This window comes from Thermothielavioides terrestris, chromosome 2 (assembly GCF_000226115.1).
Source record: "Thermothielavioides terrestris NRRL 8126 chromosome 2, complete sequence".
Taxonomy (NCBI): Eukaryota; Fungi; Ascomycota; class Sordariomycetes; order Sordariales; family Chaetomiaceae; genus Thermothielavioides; species Thermothielavioides terrestris.
In genome coordinates this window covers 7,412,893-7,439,595 of record NC_016458.1, presented here as the reverse complement: position 1 = coordinate 7,439,595, position 26,703 = coordinate 7,412,893, and the positions used below count along the sequence as shown (strand labels likewise).

The 26,703-nt window shown below is 56.7% G+C and overlaps 7 protein-coding genes and 1 non-coding gene across 8 annotated transcripts; 4 read left to right on the top strand and 4 right to left on the bottom strand.

The window, feature by feature from the left end:
* Positions 1-231: 231 nt before the first annotated feature.
* On the bottom strand, positions 232-4,463 carry THITE_2115461 (uncharacterized protein). The gene is made up of 5 exons (XM_003653197.1): positions 4,105-4,463; positions 2,734-4,018; positions 2,607-2,678; positions 2,480-2,548; positions 232-2,428 (listed from the first exon to the last, which is right to left on the bottom strand). Exons 1-5 carry the CDS (start codon positions 4,379-4,381, stop codon positions 337-339), a joined length of 3,795 nt encoding a protein of 1,264 aa, XP_003653245.1. The 5' UTR covers positions 4,382-4,463; the 3' UTR covers positions 232-336.
* A 1-nt stretch (position 4,464) lies between these two features.
* On the bottom strand, positions 4,465-5,574 carry THITE_2115459 (uncharacterized protein). The gene has a single exon (XM_003653196.1). The coding sequence runs from the start codon at positions 5,254-5,256 to the stop codon at positions 4,612-4,614; it is 645 nt and encodes a 214-aa protein (XP_003653244.1). The 5' UTR covers positions 5,257-5,574; the 3' UTR covers positions 4,465-4,611.
* A 2,196-nt stretch (positions 5,575-7,770) lies between these two features.
* THITE_t66 lies at positions 7,771-7,849 on the top strand. Its single transcript has one exon. It is a non-coding gene; the product is annotated as a tRNA-Arg (tRNA).
* A 405-nt stretch (positions 7,850-8,254) lies between these two features.
* THITE_2115457 (uncharacterized protein) lies at positions 8,255-15,848 on the top strand. The gene is made up of 4 exons (XM_003653195.1): positions 8,255-9,260; positions 9,326-11,784; positions 11,886-15,464; positions 15,615-15,848. Exons 1-4 carry the CDS (start codon positions 8,624-8,626, stop codon positions 15,666-15,668), a joined length of 6,729 nt encoding a protein of 2,242 aa, XP_003653243.1. The 5' UTR covers positions 8,255-8,623; the 3' UTR covers positions 15,669-15,848.
* A 272-nt stretch (positions 15,849-16,120) lies between these two features.
* On the bottom strand, positions 16,121-16,478 carry THITE_2088386 (uncharacterized protein; the record flags this gene model as incomplete). Its single annotated transcript, XM_003653194.1, has 2 exons — positions 16,121-16,261; positions 16,395-16,478. 2 exons carry the CDS (start codon positions 16,476-16,478, stop codon positions 16,121-16,123), a joined length of 225 nt encoding a protein of 74 aa, XP_003653242.1.
* A 402-nt stretch (positions 16,479-16,880) lies between these two features.
* Positions 16,881-17,625, top strand: THITE_2115456 (uncharacterized protein; the record flags this gene model as incomplete). The annotated part of the gene is made up of 1 exon (XM_003653193.1): positions 16,881-17,625. A coding segment is annotated over exon 1 (482 nt), but the record flags the coding sequence as incomplete, so codon positions are not given.
* Positions 17,626-18,967: 1,342 nt separating this feature from the next.
* THITE_2115455 (uncharacterized protein) lies at positions 18,968-20,304 on the top strand. Its single transcript, XM_003653192.1, has 2 exons — positions 18,968-19,322; positions 19,383-20,304. Exons 1-2 carry the CDS (start codon positions 19,145-19,147, stop codon positions 20,078-20,080), a joined length of 876 nt encoding a protein of 291 aa, XP_003653240.1. The 5' UTR covers positions 18,968-19,144; the 3' UTR covers positions 20,081-20,304.
* On the bottom strand, positions 20,305-21,782 carry THITE_2115452 (uncharacterized protein). Its single transcript, XM_003653191.1, has 2 exons — positions 21,369-21,782; positions 20,305-21,289 (listed from the first exon to the last, which is right to left on the bottom strand). The coding sequence occupies exons 1-2, from the start codon at positions 21,550-21,552 to the stop codon at positions 20,529-20,531; spliced, it is 945 nt and encodes a 314-aa protein (XP_003653239.1). The 5' UTR covers positions 21,553-21,782; the 3' UTR covers positions 20,305-20,528.
* Positions 21,783-26,703: the final 4,921 nt, after the last annotated feature.

The following is a 26,703-nucleotide window of genomic DNA, read 5'->3' as shown; positions in this document are numbered from 1 at the left end:
AAGCTTGTGAATCACAAGCACGCCGAAAGCCACCGCATTACATGTGCGGGCTGATAAGCAGACCGTTCCAGACGGTGTCCGTCCACACCCAGCCCTCCCCAGATAGTGCCGCGCAATCCCAGGCATCCAGATATGCCTTGCTATCGTACATCAGAATGCTGCCACACCATTATCCAAACCAGGAAGAGTAGAGAAACCAACAAATGCACCCGAAACGCCGCCCAATGAATGCAGCCCGTGCCATGCGCCGGGAATCAACCGCAACTGGGAAACCCCGTCTCCCACAACGCAACCTGTCTGAGTAGAGCGGAGGTGCAACAACTCTGCACACCCGCCTCACAGAGACAGCCGCTTCGCCAAGACCACCAACTCTTCTTTCCCAGGGGACATGCTTGGACGGACGCCCTCCTCACCGCCCGCTCCCGCAGCCCGTTCCCGTTCCTTCCACTTCGCCCTACTGTCACCACCACCGCCGCCGCCAATAGTGTCCGTAATCCCCAAACCTGACGCACCAGCGGTTCCTTCCCTGTCCTCGCGCGGACTCCGCCAGACCCCCGGTCTCCTCCCCGGTACTATGACCCTCCTCGGCGTAGCCGCGGTCGCCGCTCGCGACTTCCTCGGCCCGGCGACGCCACCAATCCCAGATGCGCTGGCCCGGTCCCGGTCCCGGTCGCGGTCCCTGCTTTGCGCAACAGCGACTTCAATCATCGCCTGCGCACCCGGTCCGGGTCCTGGTCCCGAAACGGACGTTGGATCCGACCCGGGTGAGATACGTGTCCGGTGATGCAGCTGGTGCCGATCCTGATGCTGGTGGTGGTGGTGGTGGTGGTGGTGGTAATGTTGGTGGTGCTGGTGCCTACCCCAAACCTTCGTCGCCGCAACATCGTCACTGCCACGGCCATCGCCGGTAACAACGGCGGCTCTGTCCAAAACATCGTGCGCCGACCGCCGGCGGCGCAGCGTGCGCATCTCGCGCGCCATGTCGCCCAGGCTGTCCTCGAGCGTCTTCATCTTGGCGAGCATCAGCTTGGTGATGCGGCTGCTGCTGCCGCTGCCGCTGCTGTCGCCGTTGTTCCTGTTGTGGTTATGAGCGGTGATGCTGGGCGGTGCGCTTAGGGCGTTGGTGTCGTCATCGAGCGCTCCGAGCATGTCGTCGTCGAGGAGGTGGTGGGCTAGAGAGCGCCGGCGGGCTTGGGGGTTAGAGCTGGCGTTCGTGGGGATCTCCAAGGTCAAGCTTGCCCGGTTGGACGACGGCGCTGTGCGGGGTGCCGTGATGTCGCCTGGCTCGATCATCGAGCGCGGACGGGAGGCGAGGTAGAGCGAGCGGCGCGGGGAACGGCGGCCGTCGGCTCGCGTGGGCGTTGCGACGGGGGTGGGGCGGGTGCTGATGGGGCGGGAAAAGGGTCGAGACACAGGCCAGGCCGAAGCGGACGACGAGCTGCCCGGCCGGGTGTCCTCCTTCGGCGCGTAGAGGATCGTGTTGGTGGACAAGGTTCGGGTGTGAAGCGGCACCCGTCGAGACGTGGCTGGTCGAGGGGAGTCGGTGGCGAGTTCGGCACTACTCGTGAATCGAGCCGTGATCGGGGTAGTGAAGTAGTCCTCGTCGATAGCCGCTTCCCCAGCCACTCCACTCTCATCTAATGTGTTGGTCGCATTGTCCTCCTCTTCGTCGTTCGTGACTAGTTCGTCGTCCCCATCCGCATCCCCATCCGTGTTGATATCCTTTGTATCGAAGGCATAGTCGCTCCGTGCAATCCCATCATTGTACAAGTCCGTTGCCATCGGAAGAGGAGGGAAAGGGGCATCCAAGATCAAGTCTGCAGGATCGCTGGCCGCGGACCTGACGTCGGAGTAGTGCTTCGAGAACCTGGAGGGCCCCCCGCGATTCATACTCGGCCTCCTGTACCAGTGGCTTCCTACCCTGCTGTCAACGGTCGAGTAGTTCTTGGGAGAGTTAAATCCGGCATCGTGCTGATCCATCCGAGTCCGAATCGCGGTCTGGGTTGTTCGGCGATCATTCCGCCGCTGCGTCCGCATGTCAGGGGCGAGTCGGAAGACCTCCTCCAGAGCCCGGTCTTTATGGTATCCAAGCACCGATTGTTCACGAACGCGAATACTAGGACCGATAAAGACCGACCTGCTGGCCGGGTCTGCAAACGGATGCTGGCGACCACGGTGAGGTTTATCAACCAGGTCCGTCGGTTCATACATGTCGGGCGCCAGGAAATATCTCTCGTACAGGTAGATGCACAAAAGCAGCGGGAAATGGGTGACCTTGATTGCTGCACGGTTGAGCCGGACATACCGCTCTTGCGAGATGCAGAATTTCAGGGGCATGAGAGCCCACGCGAAGATGTTTCCCGGAGCGACGTACGAGAAGAGAGCGTCGTTCTTCGCCATCGATATGGTATTGATAGCAAACGTAAACCTAATGCCTGTCAGCTCCCGACTGGCGATGGCGTTTCCGCAAAGCGCTCACTGGTACTCCTGGCAAGCTCTCGGGGCAATCGACATGAACGAGTTGGTCAAGACCGTGATGAACATGGTACTAATTCATGAGTCAGCTCGACCTGTGGTAGCATCATAACTCGGTTGGCAGTTCTCACAGAATGATGAAATGGCTGATGACGAGGAACAAGCCCATGAGGATTTTGCCCATCCAGTTGTACGACGGCCACCTAGGGGCGCGGTAAGTCTCCCGTGTTCACTATTGGCGCACCAAGCTGCACTTACATCTCCCAGGCAAACGGCGTAAAGCCAACGAAGATCTGAAACATCCTGTATGCCAGCGCGAAAGGGTCGTCGGGGCTATTAGAGAATACGAAGAAAACGAAAAAGCCGCTACAGCAGATCAAGCTGAGAGCGAACACGGCCGCCAGGTCTACTGCTAGCAGTCGGAGAGCGATCAGCAGCCGGGAGAAGTAGCGGCAATGGTCCAGGACGCTGAATATCCTGGGCAGCAGGAGGATGGCGTTGACGGCCAGGACATCGTAGGCGTTCTGGTTCCACCGGTGAGGGTCGAGAAGGAACACGCCATAAATGCGCATACAGTAGTAGACGATCAGCAGCAGCAAGATACCCAGGTCGAAGATGTTCCACAAGTTCATCACGTAGAACGAGACGCCCTGCTCGCTGAAGCCGACGATCTCATCCAGCATGCAGCCGGCGCTCCAGAACCAGAACAGCAGCTCCAGCGAGGTGATCCTGGTCGACCTCTGGCCGAGAACGGCGAGGAACAGGAAGATCAAGACAGCCAAAGAGCAAATAGAGATGATCCGCCGGTAGCGGGGAACCCTTAGCCGGGACAGCTTGAACGGTGAGGCGGTGCGCGGGTCGTAAAGGACCACAGAACGCCGGCCAGGGGGCGCCGAGAAGCGGGCAGGCTCCTCTTTTGTCCGCTGTTCACCTAGCAGCGGCGTACGAACAGTGCTCTGGCGGCGAGATTGGTTGCTCCCGGCAGCGCCCGAGGCGGAGGCACGGCTCGGGGGATCCTCCCGGTTGGGAAGGAAGCTGATGGCGCCGTTCCAGATGGCCTCGAGTTGCAGTACCACGAGAGGGTGAGACAGAAAATGCTTGGCGGCAGCCCGGACGGCGAGTTCCAAGGTCGAGGTCCGGAGAGCGGCCGCCTCGGGCCGGCTCCCTGGGATGAGGGGTGTCTGTGAACCTGGAATGCCCTGGAGGGGGTAGAAGTCATAGCAGAGCGCATCGACGAGCTCCCGCGTGGTATACTCCTTGAGCAACTTGATGGCCAGCAGCTCGCAGACCCTTGCTCTGGTGCCACTCGTGCCCGCGGTTCCGGGATACGTCTGGCCCTCCTTCTTAAACTGTAGGCAATTCGCCAGCAAGGCGTAGAGGGTGGCGGGCGAGAAGTGCTGGGCTCGAATCTGTTGCAACATCGGCTTGATCAGGAACTGAAACACCTGCAGAGACCTCAACTGTTCCAAAGATAACGTGGCCTCGGTCCTCGCTTGGACAATGCTGCGAATCGCGTGGGTCAGGCTGTAGACAGGTAGTGAATCTGCGGAATCCAGAGTCAGCAATCCTATTCATTTGAGGACCACGAATTACGTGGGGTCAACCCTACGAACAACGGCGGACGCTCACCTAGATGATCAGCGGTGAACAGAGGCAGGAGGCCGGCAGACCGAGCGAGGCCATCCTCGTCCTCCTCGGTGCGGGTCCCTCGCGCGGGGCGGGACTGTTCACCGTCAACAGATTCCTCGTCATCGTCGTCTGCCTCGGTAAAATCGGCCGTGGCGTGAAGGTGCCGGTGGTATTCTGCAATCGATGGTCGGAAGACAATGTCCTGTTCGAGGTCGGCGTGGTCCTCAGCTCGCGAGCTGCTGCCCTTGAAGAAGGGTCGCAGGAGGGCAGATAACATCCTCTGGTCGGGCTGAGCGTGCCCCAGCGCGTCAGTTCAGGCCGTGCGGCAGCGCGTCAGTTCAGAAGTCTAGACGCCATGGGAGTGGACAGAGAATGAGGAGGGTCGGCGTCCCTGGAGGGGGCGGGAGGAGGGGTTCAAGAGCAGAGGCGGATGGTCACACAGTAGAACGCGGTCTGCCGCGCCCTAGATAGGCACCACTGCGCTGTCCGACAGCAGCAATTGGCGTGTTAGCAGGACATCTTGCCTTCCTCCAGGCCTCTCCAATTCCGTCGACGGGCCTCCCGAGTAGAAGGGAAAACAGGGGGCGCGTAAAGCGCGATTGGGAGTGCCAGGAGGTCGGCGACGGAGAGTGCGGGCGGCAGGCCGGGGCTAATAAGGCCCGTTGCCTCGACTGCCTGCCTTAACTGAACGCCTGAGACAGGCCAGGGGTCGATAAAGGGGGGGTCAGCTGTGGAATCCCTGCGCGGCGCTAACGCAGCCAGATAGCCTCCCACCCTGCCAATACCCCACCCAGAAAAAGGCCTGGGGATGGGATCTTGAGCTTCCAGTCTCCGTCGTACTTTCTTGTCCTCTACCTTGTACTTGTAGAGCTCACCGCCAGACCGCCGACCTTTCGCTTTGTGCATCTTGGCGAATGGGGGACCGATGCTGCGCGGGCGTGGCGACAAATCGCGGGGTAGAGGATGGGCGCGCTGCCAAGACGGCTTGCCTTGCCGAGTGCGTCGAGGGTTCCACTGCATTGCAACTGGCGGCTCCAGACGGAACGCGGCATGCTGTGCTGCGCAGTCTGCCCTTCCAGCGGATAGGTGGTCAATAACGCTCGCTATCCCTACCCCGCGGTGGTCTGACTTGGGATCAGATGATGCCGCCATTGTCAAGTCCAGCCAGATCGTCGTGAAGCGGCCCCATGACCGGAGGCTCGGTGGACGGTGGATGGTGGACGGAAGGAGGAGCTGCGAGTCGCTGCACGGCTTGCAGCATCGCCTATCAGGCCACAAACCAACCCTCCACGTTCTGTGTTCCGTGCCGCATGGATGTGTCGAGCCTGCACGTCGATCCAGTTTTGCTTCCTGTGCAACTTGCCTCACCGACCGGGCGGAAAGAAATAGGTAGAGCATGATGGAGGCAGCAGAAAATCTTTAAGGAAGCAGGAAGCGCGGTAGGCGAGTCGAACAAGATGGTCACTCACTGCAGGAGGCAAGAACGACCTACAGGTAGAGACCATAGCGGGTTATGCTGGAAGTTATAGAGGTCCCGCCAAGACTAATTTCGGCCAATTGTCGGCAATGTTTTTACAGCGTCAGTACCCCGCCAAGACCGCCAAGGGGTTTGCACTATCGCCATAGGTTAGCCACAGGTTAGTTCGCCGGGGGTACGGGGGGCGGCGCTAGCCCCCCGCTAGTTAGGTTTCGGGTTAAGGTTAGAGTAAGGATCAAGGTTAGGGTACGGGTTAACTTCGTTTTCTTTTTTTTTTGATTTGGTTAAGGTTTAGTAAAGTTGTTGCTATAAGTCTTTGCGATTGTACATTGTCAATGTTACTATTGTCGATGTTACTTTAAGTCGTCGCGGCCCCGCTTACCCTATGGCAATTGTAAATACTTATAAGCAGCAACCTCTGAAATTAGTCTTGGCGGGACCTTTATAACCACAACCTGGGTTATTCTTAAAGAGATCCTGCTAAGACTAATTTTAGAACCTACTGCTTACAAGTATTTACAAATGGCTACGAAGGGAGCAGGGTCGCTACGACTTTGAGCAATATCAACAACGAAGAATTGTAAAGACTTGTAGCAACAACTTTGCGAAACCTTAACCAAATCGAAAAAAAAAAAAAAAAAAAAAAACGAAGTTAACCTATACCCTAACCTTGACCTATACCCTAACTATAACCCGAACCCTAACCAGTGGGGGGCTAGCGCTACCCTCTATACCTTTAGCGAACTAACCCTTGGCGATAGTGTAAATCCTATAGTGGTCTTGGCGGGGTATTGACGTTGTAAAAATATTGCCGACAATTGGCCGAAATTAGTCTTTTCAGGACCTCTTTAAGATCTAGCCTATAGCGAGCAGTTGCTGAAATAGTCCAAGGGCCTGTCTCCTTGTCTCCTTAGCTAGGGACCGTCCGACAGATCGAAATATTTCCCCTTAAAGAAGAACGTACGTTGATCCCTCCTTCCGTAAATAACCTTCAACCTAAAATATTTTCTCTTAAAAATGATCCCTTCTCTTAAAGATGTTCTCTTACGTTGAGAGATATTCTCTCAAGTATATCGTGCTCTAAGAGGTAAGAGAATTTCGTTTAGGCGACTTTCATAGTGATGATCTTAGAAAATTGGACATCCTCCTACGACTATATAATCTAGTTCGTGCTCCAAGATGGTAGTGGAGACCATGTCGACAACCCCCCGTGGCGCGCTATGGGAGGTACCTACTTGAGGTACGCAGGACACAAGACCATAGCGCTCGGCACAGGAAAGCGCGACACTGTGAGGGAGATGGCTGATTCCCTGTCCGAGTCATACTTCGGCGGTCAGCAGGTGTGTAGCTCACCCCCACGTCGCCCAGGTGTGCCACTGACTAGCGTAGCGTCTCTTCGTCGGCTCCAATCCCGCGGCGGGCGACGAAGCGGTGCTCCCTTAGGTAACTGCAACTTCGGTAACCGCCTAGGAACAATCTCGCAGGAGGGAGTAGGTGAAAGAGGACATCAGCGCGCATCTCCAAGGCGGACATACAACCTACTCTTGCACGACTTCTGCCGTGAAATTCGAACTGTTGAGTGCGGATGCTAATACTACATAGGTGCCGTACTCAACACCTGATGAAGGAAGGTTGGAAGCCGATGACAGGCCGAGTTCCCAGCGCGACAGCGTGGGCCCTAACTTTATCTGTCAATCTACCCGGACGCGAGTAGAGTAGCTGCAGTACCTCTGACCCGCCGCAAGGGGGCGCTCAGAGGTGGATTTCGTGTCTGCTTCGAGCAGCCGCGAGTTCACGAACATCGGCAGTAGACAGAGCAACCGGAGTGAGCGCCAGACCCAGTCCGGTCGGGCCGGCACCGCAGGGCCGGCGCCGCACCGCACCGCCGGGCTCCACAATGCCCAGAAGCCGATTCGGATTCTCAGCGGCATGAGAGACTCGCTGCTAGTACTCGTGGCACCCCCCCACCGCCCCACTTATCTCGACCGCAGCCTCGAACCGCGGGGCAGGTTGGTGCCACGAGTATATCTAGGTGGTGGGCCGTGCGTCTCAGCCCCACCTCGAATCACGGGCCACCATCTGATCCTACCCATGCCTCAGTCAGACCCACTCCGAACGCGACGCTGTCGTCGAAACAAGCTTCTTTAAGCCCCGGATATCTCTGCGTTTTCCAACAAAGCTGAATGGCGGGTCCGCTGGCTCAATGGCAGAGCGTCTGACTACGAAGGTGTAATCAGGAGGTTCCAGGTTCGACCCCTGGGTGGATCGCAAGGGGAAGGCATGAGTCTTTCCATTTGTTTATTTATTTCCAGACTCGACAACAGGCGTGTTTGGATTCATCGGATGCGGAAGAGACTCCTTTTTCCAAGAGACCACCGTCCGCAAAAGTTGGGTGAGCCATGGGGGATTGACGGCGCACCAAAGGTGCGAGGAGTGGGCGATCTCAGGTGAAAAATCCGATCTCAGAGGCGGTCACAGAATCGAAGTGTGCTGCAGCAGAACCCTGCCTGCCACGGCCGAGAGCCCCACGCGAGCGTCTCCGCCCACAGCTGCCCCGGCGCGCTGATTGGCCGGTGGCAGAAAAACTTGACGGACTCGGTAACTCACAGCCAAGCTGTTCAACGCTCAATTCCCACACCCTGGAAAAAGTTTTGGTGAGGAGCCCATTCTGCCTGTGGCGGGGCAACCTCCGAAGTCGATACAAATTTGGTGTCACGGCCAACTTACTCGCCACCCCCTTCGCTCTGCTTTTTTGTCTCTTTGTCCATGCAGAAGAAGTGCTGGAGAGGCTGGATCATGACGGTTTATGAGTGGTGAAGATTGATCTCGCTCTCTCTTCTGCTGGCATCACCAAGCCGACCCGGAGCTCCACGCTCGCTCGTCACACCCCTTCCACGACCCCCGCCTCGCGCACTCGCATCTCTCACGCGACGTGCAATTGCTAATTTGTGGCTGCAAACGAGAGCCACGCAGTTCTCAGCCGCATTCTCCCTCCATCTTTGCCGGCCCTCTTCTTCCTAATTTCGTTCAATTCCGGCCGCAATGACTGTTGCGGCGGCTGCGCTCTACCGGCCGGCCACGGCGCGCGTCGCCCACGCCGAGTCCCAGGGGCTGGTCACCCTTGAGCTCGAGGACGGCTCGGCCTACCAGGGTTACAGCTTCGGCGCGCCCAAGAGCATCGCTGGCGAGCTAGTCTTCCAGACCGGCATGGTGGGGTACCCGGAGGCCATCACCGACCCCTCATATCGCGGCCAGATCCTCGTCATCACCTTCCCGCTCGTCGGCAACTACGGCGTCCCGCCAAGGGACGCGCTCGATGAGCTCCTCGGCGACCTGCCCGCCCACTTCGAGTCGTCGCAAATCCACATCGCCGGCCTCGTGACGGCCACCTACGCGGGCGAGGACTACTCACACTTCCTCGCCACTTCGTCCCTCGGAACATGGCTGAAGGAGCAGGGCATCCCAGCCATGTATGGCGTCGACACCCGCGCACTGACGAAGCGCATCAGCGAGAAAGGCAGCATGCTTGGCCGCATGCTACTGGAGAAACAGGACCTGGTCGACGGTGTCAATGGCGACGCTGAGGGTTTGGCGCTGCCTGGCAAGATGGGCGACTGGAGGCCATTCTTCGAGTCGATCGACTGGGTCAACCCCAACGAGAAGAACCTTGTAGCAGAGGGTGAGTCACAGTAGGATGTGGTGGAAAAACCTGGGCCTGGTGGTTGTGCTGACTACCCTGCCCAGTTTCCATCAAGGCGCCGAAGCTGTACCGGCCGCCCCAGGCCTCCGCCCTGAAGCACCCATCGGGACGCCCGCTCCGCATTCTATGTCTCGACGTTGGTATGAAATACAACCAGCTGAGGTGCTTCCTCAAGCGCGGCGTCGAAGTCCTGGTCTGCCCCTGGGACTACGACTTCCGCGCCGAGACCTACGACGGCTTGTTCATCTCCAACGGGCCCGGCGACCCGGCCATCGTGGAGACGACGGTCAACCGTGTCGCCGCAGCCCTGTCGGAGAACCGGACGCCGATCTTCGGCATCTGCCTAGGCCACCAGCTGCTCGCTCGCGCCGCGGGAGCCCAGACCATCAAGCTCAAATTCGGTAACCGTGGCCACAACATCCCGTGCACCAGCATGGTGACGGGCAAGTGTCACATCACTTCTCAGAACCACGGCTACGCCGTCGACGCCGCCACCCTGCCCACCGGGTGGCAGGAGCTGTTCGTCAACGCCAACGACGGCAGCAACGAGGGTATCATGCACGTCGATCGGCCGCACTTCAGCGTCCAGTTCCACCCGGAGAGCACCCCCGGCCCGCGAGACACCGAGTTCCTCTTTGACGTCTTCATCCAGACCGTCTTGGGGTGCGCTGCTGACAGCACCCTGCTGCAGAAAGCCGTCCAGTTCCCCGGCGGCACCGTCGAGGAGAACAACCGGCTGCACCCCCGCGTTTCCGTCAAGAAGGTCCTCGTTCTCGGCAGCGGTGGTCTCAGCATTGGCCAGGCCGGCGAGTTCGACTACTCCGGCAGTCAGGCGATCAAGGCGCTGAAGGAAGAGGGCATCTACACCGTCCTCATCAACCCCAACATCGCCACCATCCAGACCTCCAAGGGCCTCGCCGACAAGGTTTACTTCCTCCCCGTCAACGCCGAGTTCGTGCGCAAAGTCATCGTCTACGAAAAGCCGGATGCCATCTACTGCACCTTTGGCGGCCAGACCGCCCTGCAGGTGGGCATCCAGCTCAGGGACGAATTTGAGAAACTCGGTGTCAAGGTCCTCGGCACGCCGATCGACACCATCATCACCACCGAGGACCGCGAGCTCTTCGCTCGCAGCATGGACTCGATAGGCGAAAAGTGCGCTAAGTCGGCCTCGGCCTGCAACGTTGACGAGGCCCTGCGGGTCGTGAAGGACATCGGCTTCCCCGTCATCGTTCGTGCCGCGTATGCCCTTGGTGGTCTCGGCAGCGGCTTCGCCAACAACGAAGCCGAGCTGCTAGATCTGTGCAACAAGGCCTTTGCCGCCAGCCCCCAGGTTCTGATCGAGCGCAGCATGAAGGGCTGGAAAGAGATCGAGTACGAGGTGGTCAGGGATTGCCAGGACAACTGCATCACCGTGTGCAACATGGAGAATTTCGATCCCCTCGGCATCCACACTGGCGATTCGATCGTCGTCGCCCCCTCCCAGACGCTCTCGGACGAGGACTACAACATGCTCCGTACCACGGCCGTCAACGTCATCCGCCACTTGGGCGTCGTCGGCGAGTGCAACATCCAGTACGCCCTGAACCCCTTCTCGAAGGAGTACTGCATCATCGAGGTCAACGCCAGACTGTCCCGGTCCTCCGCCTTGGCCTCCAAGGCCACCGGCTACCCTCTCGCATTCATCGCTGCCAAGCTCGGTCTCGGAATTCCCCTGAAGGAGATCAAGAACTCCGTCACCAAGGTGACGTGCGCCTGCTTCGAGCCCTCGCTCGACTACGTCGTCGTCAAGATGCCCCGCTGGGACCTGAAGAAGTTCACCCGCGTCTCCACCCAGCTTGGGTCTTCCATGAAGAGCGTCGGCGAGGTTATGAGCATTGGCAGGACCTTCGAGGAGGCGATTCAGAAGGCCATCCGGGCCATCGACTACCGCAACCTCGGCTTCAACGAGACACCGGCTCTAATGTCAATCGACGACGAGCTCCAGACCCCGTCGGACCAGCGCCTTTTTGCCATTGCCAACGCCATGGCCGCTGGCTATTCGGTCGAGCGGATCTGGGATCTGACCAAAATCGACAAGTGGTTCCTCGACCGGTTGAAGGGCCTGAACGATTTCGCCGAGAAGATGAAGGAGCTCAAGGCCGCCGGCGGCGCCCTGCGGCCTGGCATGCTCCTCCACGCCAAGCAGCTCGGGTTCTGCGACCGCCAGATCGCCAAGTTCTGGGGCTCTACCGAGCTCGCCGTGCGCGGCATGCGTCTCGAAGCCGGCATCACCCCCTTCGTGAAGCAGGTCGACACCGTCGCCGCCGAGTTCCCCGCTTACACCAACTACCTGTACCTCACCTACAACGCCAGTGAGCACGACGTCTCCTTCGACGACCACGGCGTCATGGTGCTCGGCTCCGGCGTGTACCGCATCGGCTCCTCCGTCGAGTTCGACTGGTGCTCCGTCCGGGCGATCCGCACGCTTCGCGAGACCGGCCACAAGACCATCATGGTGAATGTACGTGTGCCACGTCACCGTTCCTCTTTTCGAGCAACATCTCTCGTTCTGGCATAAGATTTTTTGGACACAAGAGATTGCTAACCACGTCTCTCTTTCAGGTAAACCCCGAGACCGTGAGCACCGATTACGACGAAGCCGACAAGCTCTACTTCGACAACCTCGACCTCGAGACGGTGCTGGACATCTACGAGGCTGAGTCTTCTAGCGGAGTCCTGGGAGCCATGGGCGGACAGACGCCCAACAACATCGCTCTTCCGCTGCTGCGTGCTGGCGTTCGCGTTCTGGGCACTTCGCCCGAGATGATCGACACGGCCGAGAACCGGTACAAGTTCTCGCGCATGTTGGATCGGATTGGCGTTGACCAGCCGACCTGGAAGGAGCTAACGAGCTTCGAGGACGCCAGGGCCTTCTGCCAGAAGGTCTCGTATCCCGTGCTGGTGCGGCCGTCGTACGTGCTGTCGGGTGCCGCCATGAACACGGTCTACTCGGAGGGCGACCTGCAGAGTTACCTGCAACAAGCCGCCGACGTGTCTCCCGAGCATCCCGTCGTCATTACCAAGTACATCGAGAATGCCAAGGAGATTGAGATGGACGCCGTGGCCAAGGACGGCAAGGTCGTGTGCCACTTCATTTCGGAGCACGTCGAGAACGCCGGTGTCCACTCGGGTGATGCCACGCTCATCTTGCCACCGCAGGACTTGGAGCAGACGACCATCCAGCGCATCGAGGACGCGACCCGCAAGATCGGCGACGCGCTTAACGTCACCGGTCCCTTCAACATCCAGTTCATCGCCAAGGACAACGACATCAAGGTGATCGAGTGCAATGTGCGCGCCTCGCGATCCTTCCCGTTCGTTTCCAAGGTCATGGGTGTGGACCTGATCGAGATGGCTACCAAGGCGATCATGAACATTCCTTTCGAGGAATATCCGAAGATCGACCGCCCTACCAACGCCGTCGGCGTCAAAGTGCCCCAGTTCAGCTTCGCGCGTCTGTCTGGCGCCGACCCCGTACTCGGCGTCGAGATGGCGTCGACGGGCGAGGTCGCTTCGTTCGGCGCCGACAAGTACGAGGCGTACCTCAAGGCTCTGCTGTCGACGGGCTTCAAGATTCCCAAGAACAACATCCTGCTCTCCATCGGCTCCTACAAGGACAAGGAGGAGATGCTGCCCTCGGTCAAGAAGCTGCAGGAGATGGGCTACAAGCTCTTCGCGACGGCCGGAACCGCCGACTTCCTCGGCAGCCACGGCGTGCAGGTGCAGTACCTCGAGGTGCTCGGCAAGGAAGAGGATGACCAGAAGTCCGAGTACTCGCTCACGCAGCACCTGGCCAATAACATGATCGACCTGTATATCAACCTGCCCTCCAACAACAAGTACAGGCGCCCGGCCAACTACGTGAGCAAGGGTTACCGGACTCGCCGCATGGCCGTCGATTACCAGATCCCTCTCGTCACCAACGTCAAGAACGCCAAGATTCTGGTGGAAGCCCTTGCCAGGCACTTCGAGCTCGACGTCGGCTTGCGCGATTACCAGACGAGCCACCGCGCGATCCAGCTGCCAGGCTTGGTCAATATTGCCGCGTTCGTGCCCGGTCTCGTCTCCAGAGATAGCGACGATCTCGAGCGCGTGACCAAGGCTTCAGCCGCTAGCGGCTTCAGCATGATCCGCGTCATGCCGGTTGCCAAGGACGGCTCCATCTCGGATGTGAAGTCGCTCAAGATCGCCCAGCAGAACGGCAAGCGAGGCGCGTATTGCGACTTCAACCTATCCATCACGGCCACCTCGGACAACGCCCACCAGATCAGCCATGCCGCCGGCGAGGTCGGATCGCTGTTCATCCCGTTCAATCACCTCTCGGACAACATCAGCAAGGTCGCTGCCGTGCAGGCGCACTTCGAGGCTTGGCCAACGCACAAGCCCATCATTACGGACGCGAGGACCACGGACCTGGCCTCGATCCTCCTGCTTGCCAGCCTGCACAACCGCCGGATCCACGTCACGGCGGTGACGATCAAGGAGGACATCAAACTCATCGCACTGGGCAAGCAGAAGGGGATGAAGGTTACCTGCGATGTCTGCATCTACTCGCTGTACCTGTCGCAGAAGGACTACCCCGGCTGCCAGTTCCTACCGACGGCCGAGGACCAGGCCGCCCTGTGGGAGCACCTGGAGACGATCGATGTCTTCTCCATCGGCAGCCTGCCCTACCAGCTCGCCCACTTCCTGAAGCAGCCGACCGGTGTGGCCGTTGGCATTGCCGATGCCCTGCCGCTCCTCCTCACTTCGGTCGCCGACGGCAAGCTGACGATTGAGGATGTCAAGACCCGTCTGCACGACAACCCGAGGGAGATCTTCGAGCTGCATGACCAGGTCGGTGCGTACCTCGAGGCGGAGATTGACCGCCCATACACGCTGAAGGTCGCCGACGCTTGGTCGCCTTTTGCGGGCAAGGTCATGAAGGCCGCGGTTCAGCGGGTAACCTTCCAGGACCAGGTCGTCTGCCTCGATGGCTCCATGCTCGCGGTTCCGCCCAGGGGCAACGACATGTCCACGCACGGGGCAGCGCCTCCGACGGTTGCCATGACGTCGCCGGCAGTCCGACCCATCCACCACCCCATGTCGCCGGTGGTGGATGAGCGTCGCCAGAGCCTGGCCGGCGTTCGGTCGGTGTCTGGCAGGTCGAAGGCCGCTGAGAGCGCCGCAGCGGCCCTTGCCGCCGCGGCTCGGGTGCCTGTCGTGGAGGATGTCACTCTTCCGTTGACCACGCAGCCAACCATCTCACCGCTGCAGGAGATGCTTTCTGCGCCGTCCTCCTTCAAGAAGTCTCACGTGCTGTCCGTCACGCAGTACACGCGTGCGGACCTGCACCTGCTCTTCAACATTGCGCAGGAGATGCGCCTCGGCGTCCAGAGGGAGGGTGTCCTCGACATCCTCAAGGGCCGCGTGCTGTGCACCCTGTTCTACGAGCCGTCGACCAGGACTTCGGCCTCGTTTGATGCGGCCATGCAGCGCCTAGGCGGCAGGACCATCGCCGTCACGACATCGACCTCGTCCGTCCAGAAGGGCGAGACGCTCCAGGACACGCTGCGGACGCTCGCCTGCTACGGCGACGCGGTGGTGCTCCGCCACCCGGACGAGAAGTGCGTCGACATCGCCAAGAAGTACAGCCCCGTCCCCGTCATCAACGGCGGCAACGGCAGCAAGGAGCACCCGACGCAGGCCTTCCTCGACCTCTTCACGATCCGCGAGGAGCTCGGAACGATGCAGGGCCTGACCATCACCTTCGTGGGCGACCTGCTGTACGGGCGGCCGGTGCACTCGCTCGTGGCGCTGCTGCGTCACTACCAGGTCAAGGTGCAGCTGGTGGCGCCGCAGGCGCTCGCGCTTCCCGCCTCGGTGCGCCAGCAGCTCGTCGACGCCGGCCAGCTCATCGGCGAGTCGGAGACGCTGACGCCCGCCATCCTCGGCCGCACCGACGTGCTGTACTGCACGCGCATCCAGCGCGAGCGCTTCCCCTCCCTCGCCGCCTACGAGGCCGTCAAGCACGCGTACCGCGTCGACTACGGCACCCTCAAGCACGCCAAGAGCTCCATGATCGTGCTGCACCCGCTGCCGCGCAACGAGGAGGTCGCCGAGGAGGTCGATTTTGACCAGCGCGCCGCCTATTTCAGACAGGTGAGTTCTCGTTCCCCGCTTTAACCCCCCTTCCCCCCGCCCCCCTTTTCCCTCCCCTCCATCTCTCTCTCCCCTGACGGGGTGAGGGGGATGAGTGAGTGGTGTCTGCCAGATGAAGTGGCCTGGTTGTTGCTGACAGGCGTGTTGCAGATGAGATATGGTCTCTACTGTCGCATGGCTCTGCTTGCGCTGGTCATGTCGTGAGATATTCAGTTTTGCAAACCGTTCTTGTGCTTGCCGATTTTCCCATGCTGTTGTCTGATCTTTTTCTCATATATACGGAACGGAAAATATGTGTGGCATGGGTCATCACCGATGCTCGCTTTTTAGCTAGACTAAAGGATTTGTATCTGTCGTACTAGACCGTAACGGCTCGCGCCGCTGGATCATGATGATGATGTTTGTGATACGTTTAGTGGGCGGTGGCGTACGGGTGGTATATGTATTTGTTTTTCGTTGGGTTGATGTTTGGTTAGATAGATTGTGTATGTTTTGAACGCTGTATGTATGTATACATATGTGTATAATAGTATGTTCTAGATTCATCCCAGTGGTTGCAACTACTTACCTCCTCTCATCGTGAGTGTGTTTCGTCTCAACACAACCCGGCAGGCAGCTCAGATCCGAGCTGCACCACGCCCCGCGCATGCACGTAACTATTCCAGACCGGCGGCAACATCCCAGGCCATCTGCAGACACACGGCTTCGGGAAGCGCCGTAATCGCCCGAATAAATTGCCGCACGTTGCCCAGCGGTGTGAGCGCCAGGCGCGGCGAGTGGATGCCAGAATGGATCTCCTGGAGACCAAGACCGAAACATCGGAGGACGCGTGGGTGGTCACCAAGATGTTTTGTAGATGATAGCTTCAGTAGCCAAGGATTCCTCGCAGCTCTCTTCTCAATACGCCCGCCGCCTCCCGCTTTCCCATACCTCGTAGCCTTTCAGTACGGTTGCGTTGTCAGTGGAGAACGCGAAGCGCGAGCCGCCGATGCCGATGATGGACAGCCACGGCATTGTGGAGACTCGCTGTGGAGACTCCAACACACATCCGGGAGGCTCCGATTCCTCCGCTGGAGTCTCCCCAAGCACAGTACACTGGACAGGAATTACACTATGCGCGCACTGTGTTAAGCATCTTTTGCAGATGCTCCTACCTCGGGTACAGATGAGAGTATTCACACCACCTACCCCGAGCTCCCTGCCAACCACGAACACGACGGCGACCTCGTTCAAGGCCGAGCACATGGTTGCCATGGTTTAATGCATGCTTTGCCGGAGCATTGGTATGTTCCACCCACCCAATTGATCCCTTCCGCATTGTTCCCGGTGTATGCAGGCGCAAGTTACTGATCAATTCTCGCAGCTTGCCTGGTTTCTCGATCCACCACGCCACTACCGACCGACCGACCACAACCTGGAACGCCAGTTCTCACCCTCTCACCTAGCCCGTCCCCCCCTTCTCCCGTCCCACTCTCCAAAACAAAAAAGTGGTTCTCCCGACCCGACCCGATCCTCTTCGCAACCCGTGAATCCCCAACTCGACCGTGGTGATCCAGGCGGCCCGAGAGCCAGCCAGCCATGCCGACGCCGCACCTGCACCCGCGGTCGCGCATGACCTCGTCGCTGTTCGCGACCACCCTGCTCGCGAGCTTCGTCGTCGTCGCGCTGCCGCACGTGCTGCCGTGTCCCGCGCCGCGGCGGGCGTTTGCCGACGACGGCGGCGGCGGGATGTCTTCTTCTGCTGCTGGGGCGTCGGCAGCGGGAGTGGGCGCGGACCGGGATGCGCCGCCGCCGCCGCCGCCGCGGAGGATGAGGAGGAGGACGACGAGGCGCGGGTTGGACGATGGGGCGGGCGCCGGCGAGGAGGGCGTGGCGGTTGTGGAGTTCCAGCCGGGGAGGACTTCTTCTTCTTCTTCTGGCGGAGAGGATGAGAGGGCGACGCGGCGGGGGCGGCGTGCGAGGGAGTGTCCGGTGCCGAAGCCTGGGGGGATCTTAGGGGAGTGGTTGGGGTTTACCGGCGGTGAGAGGAGGGAGGCGGGGGACAAGACCAGGCCGGATAGGTGACGGGAGGGTGGGAAGGAAGGATGGGCTGGAGAGGATGTTTCAGAAACGGGGGTTATGATCTGGAATAGGAGAGGTTGTACGATTTTAAGAGGCGGAGGACGGCCAAGATGCGACTACAGCAACTGGTTTTGGGCGGATATACCCTCGGATGGCCATCTAGTGGTTGCCAAATCAACCCAGAAGCTCACCCTCGATGTACCCAGCACCCGCCACGCAAAGCTCCGGTTCACGGCTTCGGTGCCCAAAGGAGCGAAGAACACACAGCGGAAAAAAAGAGAGAACAAAATGCGAGTTAGTTGGGCCTTGCTCGCCAACAGGGAGGCATCCTGCACCTGTAGCCAGCGATCGAGGGAGGAGGATTCATTGACCCGCTCATAAAAAATTGAATATAGTAAATAATAATAATAATAATAATAATAATAATAATATTAAAAACCTGATCAGTTCTTCTATACGCTTATCGTCTCTTTTGTCTTAGGGGCTGATCCTCGAAGCAGCACGCAATGAATAAGCGCGTTGCAGGCCTGGCTACGAGGCTAGGCGGGAGAGCTGCACGGCTGAGGCGCGCAATGACGACAAATGATGACAATGGGAATCCTACGCAGTAAGTGTGGCTCAATGCTACGCAACGCGTAGGATGCGAATGATGGATTGATTGATTTGAGGATGACGATGATGGTGGGATCTCCACCTCTGTGTCTATCTGGTCGTTGTTAAAGAGGTCCCGCCAAGACTAATTTCGGATTTTACCGCGTACAAGTAATTACAAATCGCCAAGGGGTGAGCAGGCCACGACGACTTCGAACAACATCAACAACAACAATCGCAAAGACTCGTCGCAACAACTCTATGAAAACTCAACCAAATCGAAAAAAAAGAAAACGAGGATAACCTATACCCTAACTATAACCTGTATCCTAACCTTAACCTAAACCCTAACTAGCGGGGGGCTAGCGCCGCCCCCCGTACCCTCGGCGAACTAACCCTTAGCGATAGAGCAAACGCCTTGGTGATCGGGGTTACGTAAAAACGTTGTAAAAACATAGCCGACAATTGGCCGAAATTAGTCTTGGCGGGACCTCTTTAACGTCTACCGTCTATCTTGCATAAGTACAGTACCATGTCTGCGCCACTCTGGGCTGTGGGGCTGTAACGGATGCCCCTGCCCTGGTAATGATGCCTGAGATGCCTTGTGGGAAGTGCTTCCCACAGTAAGTTCACTGCTTGCCCTCCAGAGCTCGGGCATGTGGGAAGGTGCAGTGGGCCGTAAGTGGGTACCTACCTAGGTATTTGAGGGCACTCGCACTGGGCTTTGGGAGTTGGAAAACCATCCCCCAACCAACCCACCAACTCGTTCCCGTCAAGCCTTTCTGCCGCTGTTCTTCAGGCGTCTCAGCCAGCTCCAACTCTCAACAGCTCCAAATCCGACAAGATCAAGCCCGAGCGTGACGGGCCGCTAACTTTGGCCGCCTTTGGTGGCGTTGCGTTTCTGCCACTTTTCGTCAAACCGAAGATGGAGATCCATTCTGGCCTGCACGACCAGCCACATGCTCGCAGTCTTGCGCTCGAGAAACCCGAGACACTCATTGCCTACACCTCCCGCCAGAACAACAATCATGTCTACTCCCACAAGCGCTGAATTGGCGTCGGCTACGCCATCGTCGCCAGCGTCAATGAATCCAACGCCCGCAGGACCAGAGCAAGCTGGCGAAACGCCGACCATCAAATTCACCCATGTCGAAGATGTCTTTCGGGTGATCGATTCTATTTCGACGGACTACCTCACCATTACAAGTACTTTACTGCTTATATTCTTTTCTGATTAATGCTACCTACATACTAACGTTTATTTAGATGTTTCCTCGAGTGATCTCGATCAACTTGACCACGAAAGAGAGAAACAAGGACGCAAGTTCCGAGTCCGTCGATATCATAGCGATTCCGGGATCCTTATCATCTCGATCCCATCGGCAGTTCACGAAGCTCTTCACCGCGAGCTCGAGGTTTGCTTTCATCGCCAACTTTTTCGGCAGGGTCTAGACCGAAGCTGGCGGTCAATGGGCTCTCGGAGACTCCACGCAAGCGGCCAGCCAAACCGGGATGGCGGAGAAGGTGATTCTGCTGGTGGGCCGTCTGCAGCACGTCGTGGCCCCGGGAGTTGGCCAACTTTGGTCATAGAAGCAGGGGCTTCCGAGACTCTACCTCAGCTCCGGGCTGATATGAGATGGTGGTTCTCAGCATCGGCGCACGAGGTGAAGATTGTGCTTCTTGCTAAATTTGATCAACAACAGCAAGTCATCATCATTGAGAGATGGGAAGAGGAACAGGGCGGCAACGCGCTACTTGAGCCTGTGCGGCGGCAGGAGATCACCATTCGACGGGACGGGACGGCTCGTCCAGCATCGTACCAAGTCACTAGAGGGGCCTTGGTACTCAGCTTCCAGCTTCTGTTCCTTCGAACCCCCGATCCCCAGCAGGGCGAGGGAGATTTCGTCATCGACGTTCCCGACCTGCAATGGTATGCAACGCAAGTCTGGGACAGCGCTCCATAACCACCTGAGGATGAGACTTGCGATACCACATCTGGAAAACAGCAATGACACCGTTGCATCCTGTATTAGATTATACTCGCTTGACCAAGTCTCTCAAACATGGGCATCTGACAGCCCGGCTCCAGTATCCTCCAGCAACAAGCTAATGATGCCAAGTGTTGATGTAGTTGTTGTGCTTCGCCGAACGCCGTGCTCCTTGTCCCAGTTTCCGTTTCGGTACCATGTGTTGCTGCCGAGAAATAACCCCAGTGCGCCGAGCCAAAAGCCGTAGGGCCGGTTGCCATATTCGTGTTCGTATCCCATGCTGTTCTTGATTCCCATTCCCTGCCCCTTTTGTCTGGCGATGCCGCCCAATCCCTTCCAAGCTCGCCCGTAAACCCAAAGGTGTGTTCCGAATTCGCGGAAAGCGATGTCATTGCTCCATGCCCATCCGAGACAGCCAATCTTCTCAATCGGCTGCAGGGATCGTCTTCCGCTTCGCGCATTGTTGCGAGTCCAGCATCGAGGCATCGACCGGGACAAGACCTTCGCCGCCGAATCCAGCCCCCGCAGCTTCACGCACAGGGGTAAGCGTCGGGCCGTCCTCCAACACAGGCGTTTCTGCCGGCGTCAAGGGGAGACAGGGACCCGAGAGCACCACGGCCGAGCTCGCGGACCGCTTGTGCGCCTCCCCACTTCTGGGCTGCGGCCGGCGTGCCGCCTGCTTTGCCGCACGTTGCATGTCGTTGACGGCGTCGGCGATCAGCACCGGATCCCACAGCGGCAGAATCCGATAGCCCAGGCTCTCCATGATGCACCTCTCCGTCACGTTGATCTGGTCGCATGTCCACATATTCTGCCCCCACGCCGACCGGTAGTAGTTGGTCGGCTCCTGGCAGTCCGCCAGGAACTTGGAGGCGATGATGAGCGCAGCGAGGATGATCACCTCCGGGTTGACCGAGTCGATGTGAAGCTGGGTGGTGCCCGCGGGCCTGGCTTGGATCGTGTGCCGCTTGGTGATCTCGTTTACGGGCTCGTGCTGCGCCAGAGGGCAGAGCAGCCGCCAGTTTAGCGAGAACTTGGAGTTCAGCGAGTCCAAGATGCACACGGCCAAGGCAATGGCGTCCATGGAGAGATTCGAGCGGACGAGCATCTCGTGGACAAGCGGAACAGACGGCACTGCGAGAGATGCCGCAGGAGGGACGAGATTGACCAGGTGGATAGCTGGGCCTGTAGCAAGAGCGCTCGTCAGCAGGGAAAAAAAAATCCAAACACAGCGGATCGAGCCCGGGAGCGGTCTCTCACGAACCCAGCAGGGCCGAGTCTAGCAGCCCTCCATCTTCCAGAAGGGCATGCGGGCTCTGGTCGGCCAACGATTCTCGCGACGAGGGCGGCGGGGTTGGCAGATTCGAGAGCGGCTGATACGTGCGAGAGAAGTATTCCTCGTCAAAGTCGAACTCGTCGTCCGAGTACTCTGGGGAGTGGGAAGCCATGGCTTCGGATCGATGGTTCAATGGGTGCTTCGTTCCGTTCAGGGCGCCAGAGTTCGAGGCCGTCGGTTGCCGGTGCGACCAAAAAGCAACAGTTCAGGGGAGCAGCAGACCGGCGAACTGCTCATATCGATGGGACAGCGGCCGAAGTAGGCTCTAAATCAAGAAATTACGCGGCGAGCCGCAACCAAGTCCGCAGTGTCCCGCGGACTGTCCGAGGAAAAAGAGGCCGACACAACAAGCCCAACAAGGTTTGGATGCGGGATCCGCAGACACGAGAAGTCGAGTAACACAGAAGGACAGGCGGTACGCAGGTACCGGTATCTACGGAGACTTGTCGTGGCAGCGTGGATGTGACGCCAGAAGGAAGGTGGAAAGCAGGTGGACGGCGTTCTGCCGTGGAAGAAGGAAGCCAACTAACGAAGCCCTCAGCAGCTCTGACAATTATATACCGAGTTTCCGCATGGAACAGCCAGTGCCCAAAGGGGTGAGGAAGAGGCTATGTCTCGGCGGTGGCCCGGTTGTGGGTGCGAAGTGGATCGCCAAACGCTCAGTGACTGGGGTCCAGATCAGATGGATTTGCGGTGACGATACGGCGTCGTGTTGTCGAGGACGCCCCTGTCGGTTGTGGCTCCGCCTGTTGTGTATGCGATCCCCGGTTGGGTCGGATGCGAAATGGAGTAAGCACGAACCTGGAAGAACAAGCACGCTTGGAAAAGTTGGCCGCAAGAGAGATCAACCTCCCGGGCAAGGGCTGCTCTTGCCATTTATAAATGCACAGGAGAGCAGGCACGCGATCAGAATCAATGGTTTGTCCCAATGGGCAGGCGGTGGGAGCTCGCAATGCAGCACCAAACGGCAGCACCAGTGCGGCGAGTGCGGCTGCGGGGGCCATGCGACTCCTCCCGGCCGGAACCAGTCACCTTGCTGGCCTGAGCCCTGGCGCCCACTGCTGGCGTGCAAGCCACCTCAAGCAACGGAGCCAGTGGGCGTTTGACCCGCGGCCGGGTAGAGGGTCTTGGCCCAAACTGGTAGTCCTGCTCTCGGGGCGGGGATCTTGCGCGCCTCACCGTCGATGCGTATGTCCTGGGTCCGGGTGCAGAGAGGGCCGGCTGCGGAGATTTACCAAGTAGATGAGAATGACATATGACGGGGACACGGCAGCAACACTACCGGCTTCGAGACCGATATGCAGACATTGGCTGAAGCTCGGAGCTGCGACTGCGCAATCTGGATGAAAGCGCTGCGTTGTCGCTTCACCGTTCGTGCATCGGCATTGTTACACCTCCAGTGTAGGTCCACGAGAGGCATAGCGTCCTCCCTACTGGTGGGGCCAACAAGGATGGCAACCCTGCAGTTCCAGGTTGGGCCGCCTGGACAAGGGCCATCCAGGCTTTTTGCACAGAGAGTACACTCGGTGTCTGCTTTCCCATCCGCTGTGCGCTGCGGAAGGAAGAACACTGAGGTGGTCTCTCTCGCACATTGGCCAGGCGGATGAGAGGCAGGCAATTCATCCATGGATCCCTCTATCCGTACCTCGTACGATGGGAAATACCTGTCTGTAGGTACCTCTAAATAGATTAAAGTCCTTACCCTCATCGGACAATTCTTGGATGATGTTGCACAGTGGGACTTGGAAGCACATAAGAATTGCACTCGGTATTGACTTCACAAAAGGAAACAGTTGCGGGGACAGGCTAGAACAACGCCACAAACAGCTAGTGAATGTTGGCGGAGCTGCCAGGTTTGTTCTGCAAACCCCTTTTTCTGGCCGCACTAACTTTGTTATAGAGGATGATTTCCAGCGTGCTGTATGTCTACACTCCAAGTTCGGTTAGGACGTGCCATGAGCATGTTAGCAGTGGATTACTCCTTGTTGTCCAGTGTCCTGTGTCGAGTAAGCAACCTCAACGCAGCTGTCCCACTGAGAATATTCCGTACCTCGAGCTGTTTATGCAGCCGGATTCCAATTCGGAGTTTTTTGTTCGTATTTGCCCCACGTCGACGGCCGGCCGTTCCGCGGCCGGGTGCGACCCAGGCCAGGCGCGAACACGCGGCGCTGGAGCCATGATCTGCGTGCTGCAGGAACAAAACAGGCCACTGGCCGCAACCAAGATCTGGCCGCTTCCACCCACCGCCTCCCTCCCTGCAGTCACGAGCCGGCTTCGCAGTTCGCACAACACAACGCTCCTATGGATCTCCTGCTGTGATCGCAACGCGCACGCCCAACGAACGAACGCGATCCTATCCATCCCGATGAGATGATGAGATGACGTGTCGTCTGAATAACCCGGATTCTTTCAATATCGCTACCACATTCAGGACGGCCGCACCCGCTTCTCGGTAGCTCTGCATTTTTATCCAGATTGCCCCCGGAGACGGCGCGGGGAATAACTTAGCTACTCACCTGCTCTCATCGTGCTCGGGAGTCGAGCTTGCGCAAGCTGTGGCTTGCCATTGCGTGCCATTGCGTGCCAGTCGTTCGTCTACCGATCCAAGCTCCCTACAGCGCCGATGTATGCAGTGCATTTCCGGGGTTGCCCCAGCTCATCTGCCGAAGTGTTGTACCGCTGCGTTGGACGGCTGGTGGCTGACCTCTCGGCAGCTCTCGGGCCATTAACTTGTGTTGTTGCTGTGCAAGTAAACTATTCCGGACGTATGCCGTGCCAATGAACACTGGATCGAAGGGTTGGTGTAGGACTGTTCGTGCGTTCACGTTAGCAGTCGACGCGGGCTCCAGAATCGGCGACAAGATCGTCAGCATCGGCGCTGAGCCGTCAGGGTTTGAGCAGCTTCACATGACGGACAAAATCACTCTCGGATGGAGACATGCATCTCAGTTCCAGAATCTCTGATTCCGTCTTTCGCTGCACTTCGACCGTGTTCCTCCTGTAGCCACTGTTACGGAGGCTTCGAGCTCGGACTCTTCGAAAACCTAAACCACTCAACCAATTTGCAAGAATCTACCTACCAACCCCGCCCCCGCCCCAAAATTTTCTCTAGCCAGCATAGAAAACAAATTCCCTCCACCTACTAGCCACCTTGCCCCATTTTCTTCCCGCGCTGCCAAGCCCTCTAGCCGACAGAGCGATTTAGCTACGTGCTTCCTAGCCTCAATTACACTCGATCGAGTTCAATTGTAAGTGTCTAATATTAATTCCCTACCATTAGAATATTCTAAGTGTAGGTTGCTAATAGTTTTTATAGTCGTTTATTATCTCCCTTTGTCGCCTTTGAGTCACTGTCTATTAGAATATCCAACCTCGATCAACTGTTACTATAGCGCCTTAGCTTAGCGACTTTACATTTTCTAGTACGCCCTTTACCTTAACGTAGACTGAGTATAAGAACTGTAAAATAGCCCTAGAGCTTACGATATAGATTATAAATGAGCTACGTCAGTCTAAATAGAACAATGTCTAGGCGTTACTAAAGAAGTATTAGGTAGAGGATCCTAAATTATTAATAATTTTGTAGAACTGTTTTCTAATTTATTTCTAAGATATTAAACACCTTTTTATCGTTAGAAAATACTTTAAAGGCAAAGAAGAAGTTGAATATAAATAGGACTTATATCAACTTAAGTATATCTTTATAATAATAATATTTATTTTTCTCGACCGTCGTAACCTAACTGTCAACTACCAATAATATAGTAAAGATCGGAGCCTATAACCTACTTATATCTATTATCTATCGTCTATTGAGTATAGTAAAAACTTATATACTAACTACTTCTATTCTAGCTATAGCCCTAAGTATTTGTTTGTTAAGAGTAGATTTCCTTTATATTTTATAGCTCTAGAGCAATGCTAACTAAACAATAGAGGCGAAGAAGTTTAAAGAGCAATAAGAGTATAAAAAGACTAGTAATTCCTAGCTATTTACATTTGCTATAGCTATAGCAACGACGTTAGTCCAACGTAAGATATAGAAGAAGATTTTAGAGGAGACTATTAAAGCGTATATAATAGAGGTTATATCGAGCTAAGTAACAGTATCGATAAACAATAATAATAAGCTAGAGGACAATACTATAGATAGAAAGCTAGAATCGATCCTTTAAAGATAGATATATTAGGTATAGGGATATAGGCTTAGATTTAGAGCAAAGACAATAGATCAAGATAATAGATATACAATTGTCAAAGGGTTATCTCAACGCTAATATAATATACCTTAGATACCGACGATAACTATCAACAACCTACAATAACCATCTCTACTCTCTAATGACTATCGACCCCCTAGAATAACTATCTCTACCCTAAGATAAATGTCCCTACCCTATAATGACTATTGACCCTCTACAATAACTATCTCTACCCTATAAGCACCCTCTCTATCTAGTGATCACCCTCCCTACCTTATAATCACCCTCTCTACCTAGCGAGTACCCTCCCTACCTAGCGAGTACCCTCCCTACCTAACGATCACCCTTCTTACCTAGTAAGTACCCTCCCTACCTAGCGATCACCCTCCTTACCTAGCGAGCACCCTCTCTACCTAGCGAGCACCCTCCCTACTTAGCGACGTCTACCCCTACTATATAGTACCTAGCGACACTCTACGACGCCTACCTCTACTACATAGCACCTAGCAACACCCTATAACGCCTACCTCTACTACATAGTACCCAACGACACTCTACGACGCCTACCTCTACTACGCAATGACTACTAAAAGCCCCTAATAATAGGTATATCCCTAGAATACCTAGGCAATATATAGGTATACCTATATATACCTAAGAACTTTATAGACCAAATGTAATCGAGGCCAATTATATATAATCGAGTTTGCTAAAGGTAGGACAAGGCAAAGTTATATTAGTCTAATAACATTTTCAACCCTATATAAGTTTAAAATATAAATTATAAACCTTATATATATTCTTCTTTACTATTGTAAATATCTTTTTTATTATACTCTATTTCCTCTATTTACTAATATATTCTACTAATTTAATAGGATATCCTCGAATTGACCTTAAGCCCTATAAGGATTTTATCCTTTAGCAATATCAAGCTAGGCTTACCTATACCTAGATCCTTTTAAATTTTTACTCTAAATATAGGGTTCAAGTTGGTATAACTATGTTCTACTCTTGCCTAAAGCGTTAGGGCGTTGCTACTTGCTAACAACGTATAAGGG